This window comes from Nelumbo nucifera, chromosome 4 (genome assembly GCF_055504915.1).
Source record: "Nelumbo nucifera cultivar China Antique chromosome 4, China Antique-T2T, whole genome shotgun sequence".
NCBI lineage: Eukaryota > Viridiplantae > Streptophyta > Magnoliopsida > Proteales > Nelumbonaceae > Nelumbo > Nelumbo nucifera.
This window is the reverse complement of record NC_142652.1, coordinates 11,465,670-11,475,668: the sequence shown is the minus strand read 5'-3', so window position 1 is coordinate 11,475,668 and position 9,999 is coordinate 11,465,670. Positions and strand designations below refer to the sequence as shown.

Genomic DNA, 9,999 nt, shown 5'->3' with positions numbered 1-9,999 from the left:
AGGTCTAATCGGGTTGGATTGAGATGTAAAAATTTGAATGGGCCGAATCCAAAATCCAGGGCGTGCTGTGTGCATGGAGGTGCACTGAGAAGCAATGCGACTTATTATTCTTGTTCACTGATCTTCTCCCTCCCCAAGTCGCAAAGAGATCATGGGATCTTGATCGTTGCTTTTCGTTATGACCGAATTGGGATCGAATTCACATCTGCACCCCACAGAGGACGTCCCACAGCACATCCCAATCGTGTATTTGGAACATCTTCCAATGACAAGTACAGGAGAAGATGTACTGTGAGGCGCAGATGTGAATTCATTCGGATCTTCTCCTCACCCTGATCTCTCATATCCCACCGTATATTGGGAGCATCTGAATCCGGATTTACTGGAGCAAATCTCGATGTAAACAACTAGACATGAATAATAACATATAAATTACGGGAGATGTTCGCGATGTGCGGCTGGGACATGCTGTAATATCGGTGTGACGATCTCTATGTGAGGAGCAGATACAGACTCCAAACGACCATCATTCACACAGGTAGAAAACGACGCAGAACAATATCGTTTCACTGGCCAAAGCCTAAATGTGGTCTCTGTATTGGTGCCGGATGACGCAGAACAATGAAGGAGTGGCCCACCGAGAGATGGTGGTTTCTGGTCAATGATCCAACGATCTCCGGATAAAAAGAGGATTCTAGTTCTAGGCGCCCTGTCCCCAAATCTTGAACTAGTCTCAGTGGAATGGCTGCTTATTCACTCATTTCAGCTCTATTCCATTCCTCTGCAACTACTGCTACTCCAACTTCCTCTCGATCTCCAACTAAGAAATCTAACAAGTTTTCTCTCTCTAAGTCTTTCTATCTCCATAAAACCCCTAATTGCTCTTCTCCCGTCCTCTGTGTCTACAACGATGGTCACAGACACGGTCTCTCCACTGATGACATAAAGCTTTCATTATTCAATAAATTCTTCGTCACTAGTAATCCTCTCTCGTCTGCCCTAGATTCTCTTGCCGTCCTATGTACTTCTCTCGCTCTCTCGTTCTCTCTCTTCATCGCCGATGTGGATTCAGCTGCCGCCTTTGTCGTCACCACTCCTCGGAAACTGCAGACCGATGAGCTCGCTACTGTTCGACTCTTCCAGGAGAATACTCCCTCTGTCGTCTACATTACTAACCTCGCCGCAAGGTATCCTTTTGTAATTGCGTTTTGGGAAGATTCTAATGTCAAATTGAACGAAGAATTCCAAGTGCCTGTGGAGTTGGATTAGCTTTATTTTCTTTTATTAGTTAGGTTGGTTCTTCTTATTACCTTCTTTTTCCGATCGATTTTGGGTTTTCTCTGATGGGTTGTATATGTTTAGGCAGGATGCTTTCACGTTGGACGTGTTGGAGGTACCGCAAGGATCTGGGTCGGGCTTTGTTTGGGATAAAGATGGTCACATTGTTACAAATTATCATGTAATTCGTGGTGCGTCTGATCTCAGGTTGGTTTTTAGCCAGGTGACTGAGCAAAATGTGTTGTGTGCTGATCTATTTGTACTTCATCATTTTCTCTTCTTGGTTTCTTTTTAAGGTTTGAAAGCAAGTCTCTAATTTCTTCTTGTTACTATGTTTAAGTTGTTTCAACTACTTTTCCAGCTTTGATTCGTTTTAAGTGTTAAACTGCCAAGTCTGTGAAATTTCAAGGAAACTGCTTCAATTTGAGGTGTGGTTTCTAGTCATGCTGACTTTGGTCAAACTAAGTCCATGTGGGAGGAAATGAGAAAGCAATTGCTAAGGAGGAGGTGGGTTTGTTTGGGTGGTTCTGACCGTTCGGTTATTGCAAATCGCTGGTCCGATAAGTACTTTAATAAAATGTAAATGTAATATTGCTAAGAAATATGAAGTATACAAGGAGAAATATTGAACGTAGGGTATTGGGAAATTTAGCAAATTAGGAGGTCCGTAGTAGCACTTATGTTTCAGATTCCGTGACAGAAAGATTGATACGCTTAATCTGTAATCAATAATTTCTTTGTAAGATTTTGAGTTTTAAGTTGGTTTTAGCGGAAAAATAGCCTTCGCATTGGCTTGGACTGTTTATTTTGTCAAGAAGTGCTGGAGAATGCAAATAACCTGTTTTTAAGTTGCATTTTTTATATATCAGTTGCAAATTTAGTACAGTGCTTTGAACCCATTTTCTTGATAGTTCAGCATTAATGATGTTTCCTAGGCACAGTCAACGAGACTCTAGGGACCTGGTAGTTATAGGAAACTAAGCAAGAGTGAAAACTGAAAAGCATTATCAAACATCATAGCATAGCAGCCATATGGCAAGATAGGGGGAAGGATTCAAAGGATTTTCTAGGAGCAGTCCTCTACAGTTAAAATTGTTGAGTAAGCTAGTAGGCATGGTTTTCTCTTGAATTTCTATTCACAAGGATTTTATGGAAGGACCCCTGCTTTTTTTTTTTTTTTTCCTTTTCCTCTGAATCTCTATACATGCCTTAGGTTTTTGCCTATGCTTGCATGGTCCAGCTCCAAATGTATGACATCTAATTCTACAAGAACATACTTGTACATTCATTTTGAATATAGAAATGACATAATGTATTAGAATTCCACAATCTACATATTTCTTGATGTTCCTAGTGTAATGTTATGGTATTTGTTGGCATGTTCGTCATTATTAAATTTCAGTGCATATTTGGTTCTTACATTATTCCAGTATCTTTTTTACTGACAAAAAATGATACTCAAGTCTTCAAAATATTCCTGGCTGTGATGGAATTTTCCTTCTATTGCCAAACTGCTGAAGTTACTGCATAACTGGTTATTCTAACTACTGCAACCTTTTCAATCTCTAGATCATCATTATTGTTATTATAAGATAGTGTGCAACTTTTATCTCCATGGGTTGGAACTGTATCCTATATTGTGCTATGCTTTTATATAAGCCAGGTGTGTCTTTAGTATGATTATGCATCCTGTGGCCCCATAATTTGCCACATTTTTTTTTTGAACTGTAAGGTAAATTAATTCATTAATATCCAAAAACCAAATACAATAGAAACCCTGTATAAAGAGAACTTGTGCTAGAGGAAAAACCAGTATACTCAAATACATCCAACCCCAAAACCAAAAAGAAACTGTAAGGTAAATTATTTCATTAATATCCAAAAACCAAATACAATAGAACCCCTGTATAAAGAGAACCTGTGCTAGAGGAAAAACCAGTGTACTCAAAATACATCCAACTCCAAAACCAAAAAGAAACTATAATAAGTTCCTTACAAAGAGACAATCTTGATAAAAAAAAGAAAGAAATTGCCATAACTTGCCACATGTTTGATGTTTAGAGGATCAGGACTGTCCAATGAGTCAAACTGACATAAGAAATTGCCATGTCAAAAACCAATATGATTTGATGAATTTTTGCTTTAAATTTTGGAGCATTTCTCAAACTTTAATAGACTTCCTTTTTCACCATTTACTTGGATACAATGAAATACATAGGTATTAATCTGCATGAGTTGATTTTAGTAGTAATCTCATATGCGGGATGGTTCTACTGTAGGTGTTGATCCTTTGAATGCAATATTTGGAAGTTATGTGCAAGTTTTGACCCCTAAAAAGTAATCCAAAAGAAAAACAATGTAATTGCATCTTCAGCTTTTCAAAATTCTAAAAGCTTTCTAAATAAGACTCTTTAAACTACTGTATTAAGATGATAAACCACTTTCCCAAGACACTAACAAATTAATAGAGAAACTTTCAAAAGCAAATTGACTAAAATCCTGATCACCTTAAAATTACACAGTTGCCACTGGTACACCAATCTATGGAAATCTGATTTATTCTTCTATGGTGTCTTTCCCTTTTCCCAAGCTTGCATCAATACTAAGCCTTTTTACATGGTTTACTTTGTCAGTGTTTATATTGTGATAAATTAAGTGCTGTGTTTTTCTTAAAGATTTTTGAGCTACTATTTCAGTTTGATAGTGCATTCTAATAGTTATTGGAGAATCCAAAAATTATATTTCACTTTTGTACATTTATAGGCTATACAGTTCTCTATCAAATTGATACTAGTTATATGCAGGGTCACCCTTGCTGACCAGTCAACTTATGAGGCAAAAGTTGTTGGATTTGACCAAGACAAGGATGTTGCTGTCTTGCGCATTGATGCACCAGAAGAGAAACTGAGACCCATACCTGTTGGTGTCTCTGCAGATTTACTTGTTGGTCAGAAAGTATACGCCATTGGAAATCCTGTAAGTAATTTTACTTATTTTCTGTCATATGCTATCACATGGTCATTAGTTTTTGTTAAACTTGACTGAGCAAAGCTTTATCCTAACTATAGGGGATCAACCGCATGAAACCTGATTTTCCACTCCACTCTATCACAGATCATGTCCATTATTACATTGTGATCCTTAAATCATTTCTCACAACCTCAACCCATGACCCATACCCCTTTTGATGGGATCGAGTCCTCTGGGCTTATCCTGGAATTGTCTTGTTTTGTTGTAGTGGGATGGCTTTTATGTGTTTTTCTTAGTTTTGAAGTAGTTTGGATTTTTTTTTCAGTTTCCTAGTTGAAATTAGAGTCTATGAAGGGTTATCTGAGCCCTTACGCTGAGTTTATGAATAGAGTTTTTGTGATTAAAATTTTAGAGTTGATTTGATGAACAATAATTATGCTTTTATTAATTGTAGTTAGGAGAGCTCTCTCTGAGTATCTCTTCTTTATTTAAACCTTCCTTCTTTTTGTCTTACTAAAGGTGTGTGCAATATCTCCTTTCTTCTTTATTTTCTTTTATATTTCAGAAATATAAAACTCTTTAATTTCCCCTTGTGTCAGATCTGAGTTCTTTCTTTTTCGTCTTTCCAGAAAACCATTACCAAGTGGTAGGACTTTCTCCTTTACTTTCTACATCACAAAATTCAACTGTTTATCCCTGTTGGATGCACCAATATACTGCATGCGTACTCATGAGGAACTTTAGATAGTCAACAGATTCCAATAAAGAAGCACATCATTGTAGCTTTGGTTACTAATGTTGGAATGCAAGACCTGGAATCAAATCCCACTGCTACCAGGGATGGGGGGGGGGTTAAGGGAGGGGGATGAGCTACCCCCATTGTGTAGCCCCATGAAGCAAAAAAATAAAAAAAAGTAATAACTAATGGATAATTAATATAAGGACCTGGAAAGATGTTTAGAGAACCTTTCTTTGTAGGTGCTACATTTTTGGCAGGACTAATAAATAGTTTCTATCAGAATATTAGATTGTCTGGTATATATATATGTATATATATATATATATCTGATAAGTGATATGTCTGGTATATAAACTTTAGTGCAGAGGTGCTGTCTCTTTTCCATCAAAAGCATCAAATAAAAAATACTATATGACATTAAAGTTTGCTATAATTTCTACAGAGTAATTATGTTTCTTAAAGTTAGGGAAGGCTCACTCCATGTACAGCTATCCTTTTACACATCTAATACAATATACTTTACCTTCTCTCAAAAAAAAAAAAAAAATCTGAACATTCAATGAAAATGCCAACTACAAGTCATCCACTTTGGGGTTTTAAATCTGTGACTACTCTATAACAGGGTAAGGTCATTACCAGATAGCCAATATAACAATGGTATTTTCCCATTTCTTTCCCTTTTCTTTTCTCCCTTCCTTTTGGGTCATGCTATTCACATAATCTGGATGCAAGAAACTTCGTGTTTTTTTTTCTTTTAACTGGTATAAATTCAACTAACTGGTGTTTTTTTTTCCTTGCTTCCATGTTTATGTCACAGTTTGGACTTGATCATACACTTACAACTGGTGTTATCAGGTAGAGATCTCTGGGGTATTTTTCTTACATATCTTTAGGGAAACTTTATTATGGAAAAGATGTATTTGTTCCTTTATTGTATCTTTCATTTTTTTATTGATGTTGTTTCTTGAGTTTTATGCAGGTATCAGTTTCATTGTGTTCCATCACTAACATGTTCTTTTTGTGTTGTTTGTAGTGGACTTCGCAGAGAAATCAGCTCAGCTGCAACAGGGCGTCCAATTCAAGATGTTATACAGACTGATGCAGCCATAAACCCTGGTAACAGTGGTGGGCCACTTCTTGATAGTTCCGGAAGCTTGATTGGGATAAATACTGCTATATATTCTCCATCGGGTGCATCCTCTGGTGTTGGATTTTCAATTCCAGTTGATACTGTGAGTTATTCTTTGTTCTGTTTTTTCTACTCTACCTCTTTTTTTTGCTTGGAAACGGTAACTTCATTAACGAGATTTCAAAAAACAACTGTCAACCCCTAGTGTAGAGAGTTGAACCACAGACACTGAATTACAACACTGCCCAAAACATATTCCCCCTAACAGTCCCTTGTTTTTCTATGGTATGCTAATCCATTAGCTAATCTTCTTGTTCACTTGAAGCAAGCACCAATCTCTTGTTAGGCTGGCAATTTCCTTCATAACAACTGATTCTTTATTTTGACATTTATTTTATTTGTTTTTTCTGAAAAAAGGTAACTGTAATGTTATAGACATATAGTATCTATACCCTTATGTAAAAGACACAGCCTCTCTCTGGATGACCTTGTTCCATTTTTGTTTTGTTTCCCTTTGTACTACATATCACAGCAAAATGCATGCCTTACACAGAATCCAGGATGTTGCATTTTGGATCTTCCTCAATTATCTTATTCTTTTGACAAGGCTACTTCTGCCTTTTGCAGTGAACCCATCGGGTTGTCTCAAATTTCTTCTAATTTTCATATAAAAAACTACGTTCTTTTGACAACCTACAATCTCTATTGTCATTTAATGCTTGGATATTTGTTGGGTTACTTTCTCTACTTTGGATTATATTGGATTCTTAAATTTCAAACCATTGATCAGACCAGTGATCTGGGCCATCCAAATGGTCTAGATATTGATATGAGCACTTAGTGCTCCATCAAGATGATCCAGCTATTGTTGTGGACCTCTCATATGCTGTGCCATGACCCCGATCATAGATCCAGGCTACTAAAATGATGTGCCAAGATTGATTCTAACTAGGCCACTAGTACTTTTGATCTTAATGTTGGATGATTGGAAACTCCCCCTTTCCCTAATTTGCAATTGAATCATTTGTCTGCTTCCACCCTTACAGGTCAGTGGAATTGTTGACCAGTTGGTGAAGTATGGGAAAGTTACTAGACCCATTTTAGGAATCAAGTTTGCACCTGATCAATCTGTCGAGCAGCTTGGGGTTAGTGGGGTTCTTGTTTTGGATGCACCCCCAAATGGTCCAGCTGGCAAAGCGGTATGCCATTTTCCCTTGTGATATAACTATTTCCGATTTTTTTTGTGCGTTATACATTTGAAATATTTGCCCCTTTTTGAATTGGATGAATGTTTTCTCTTGGCCCTATAACCTACAATGAATGGATTGCATTTTAACACAATGGATTTCTCTCTCCTGCAGGGTCTTCAACCAACTAAAAGAGATACCTACGGCAGACTTATTTTGGGGGATATCATTACATCTGTGAATGGGAAAAAGGTTACTAATGGGACCGACTTGTACAGAATCCTTGACCAATGTAAAGTGGGAGATCAGGTAAGATGCCAAGTTCTTGTCCTTGACCTTTATCTCTTCTATTTTGGCCTGCTGTTACAAATTTGGGCACAGAAGCAGCATAAAACATGCAACACCTTGGGGCAATTGAAACAATTCTCAACTAATTGTGCAATGAAAGAGGGAAAAATGTTGTAACTGATAACCCAAACTGTTGGAGAGGGAAGAAAAGAAACAACATAAAAAATTTGCTCTCAGAAACCTTTGGAAATGTTATGCATCAAAATTTGTCCTGAAGGCTGTGTTTGGTTGCAGTGCAATCTTATTTACACTAGCACAAATGCATGGGAATGCAAATGAAAAGAATGCAATTTTTTTTTTTGAAACAGGTAAAGTAAATTTTATTGATCAGCTCCCCCTCATAAAGAGATCAGAGATCCCATACACTGACTGACTTAAGCATCAGCAATACATTCTGATTTCAAAACTCAGGAAGGACTGATAACCAGGATGCTAATCTAACCAGAATGCAAATTTTGGTTTAATTTTATTTTAGGTTTTACCTTATTCTCTTTCAGGTATTATTTATACTTCATTTATTCTACAATCAAACAAAGTAAGGTAAGATATGAAACAAAAATAAATCAGAATTTACACTTAAATCATTTGCACTACCATAGTTTTGCATCAGTACAAATTTATTTGCACTACAACAAAACGCAGCCGAAGGAACCATGTACTTGTTGAGTAAATTCTGATCCTTATTGAGGTTTATTTACCTAGCTTTTGTTTCTTGAATTTCAGGTGATTGTGGAAGTACTGCGTGGTGACCACAAAGAGAAAATACCTGTAACCCTTGAACCCAAGCCTGATGAATCGTAGTACATTTTGCAAGCAGGATTTCATATTGACAACAGGGATGTTTGATAAATTATGTTGTAATATATGTATAGATGCATTTATCAAGGAAGCGCCTATTCATTCCTATTGTGTACTTAATCCAGGTCTGTTGCAGTTATCATTGCCACTATTAAAACAGGGAAGGCTAAATTTTCTCCTCTTTTGATTTTTTTTTGATTTTTTTAATTCATGTCATTTTCGAAACTATAAATTAGAAACTCTATTTTTCTCAAAAGAATTTTCCTAAAATCTCTCTCTCTCTCTCCCACACCTTGCAATAACATAATAATAATCTAATATCCTAAAATTTCTCCTAAACAACCTCCCCCACTATGCCCAAGTTTTTCCTGAGTTATCTCTAATTTAGTAGAGAGTTTTTCTCCTAAATTATCTCTAATCTTATGTATCTTCTCCCTCACTTTTTATCTACATCTATCTAAACAAAGTTTAAATTAAAAAAAAAGAATTATTTAAATATTTTAACAAAATTATATAATAACTTTAAAATATTTATTAAAAAGACAAAATCATTATAATAAATTTAATAATATTCATATTATTAATAATTATATATTTTTTGCAAAATTCATCATGAAATTATGTATAAATAATATAAATTATGATTTTCTGGATTATTCAATCTAAATGTTATTCAAATAATATAAATCTTTATTTAAATATTTCAATAACTAAATATCTTAAATAACAAAATATTAAAATTAATATTTTAAATCAATTAATAATATATTTTAAATAGTTATTGAATAACTTTCAATTATAATAAATAGATTAAGATTTTAAATATTTAGTTAAATAACTAAATATTTTAAATAACAAAATATAAAACATAACTAGATTTTAAATAGTTAAAATACCAAAATTATGTATTAATAATACTATAATTTTATGGATTATTAAATTCAACAAGTAATAAATATTTTAAAATTTTAAATAATGATATTATTTCAATAAATAAATAATATTGTAAATAACTAATTTCAATTATACCAATTAATAATTTTAGAAAATAACTTTCCAAAATATTATTGTTTATTAATAATAATTTTAAAAACTTAATCTTTATTTATTATATATTTATTTATACAAAAAATTAATATTTATTGTTTTTTGTGATAAATATATTTTCAGTAATTATGTATAAATCTATTTTTGTTTTGTTATTTAATAGAAAATTTTCAATAATTATTGGAGTTTAAACTACTATTATTTAGTTTTTTTAAATTTAATTTATTGTGTATTTTCGCTATAAAATTTTAATAATTATTGGAGATTAAACTATTGTTCACGGGTTGGTTTGGTTCAAGTTGTAGGTTGTTTGGCCCCCAAATCGACTTGGCTAGGTTGGGGGGTTGGTCACTTAGGTTATATCAGTTTGGGTCAATTTTCAGTTTGGTCAATCGGTTCAAAAGATTTAAACACATTAAGCTTAAATTAAAAAAATTACAATGGCATTATTAAAAAAATAAATTAAAAAATTAAATTTATGATATAAACTATTTTAGCCTAAG

General features: G+C 34.2%; 1 protein-coding gene across 1 annotated transcript; it reads left to right on the top strand.

Annotated features, from left to right (window-relative positions):
* The first annotated feature begins 569 nt into the window (after positions 1-569).
* DEG1 (DegP protease 1) lies at positions 570-8,566 on the top strand. The gene is made up of 8 exons (XM_010244725.3): positions 570-1,187; positions 1,363-1,485; positions 4,083-4,254; positions 5,805-5,842; positions 6,021-6,219; positions 7,163-7,315; positions 7,478-7,612; positions 8,375-8,566. The coding sequence occupies exons 1-8, from the start codon at positions 742-744 to the stop codon at positions 8,450-8,452; spliced, it is 1,344 nt and encodes a 447-aa protein (XP_010243027.1). The 5' UTR covers positions 570-741; the 3' UTR covers positions 8,453-8,566.
* The last annotated feature ends 1,433 nt before the right edge of the window (positions 8,567-9,999 follow it).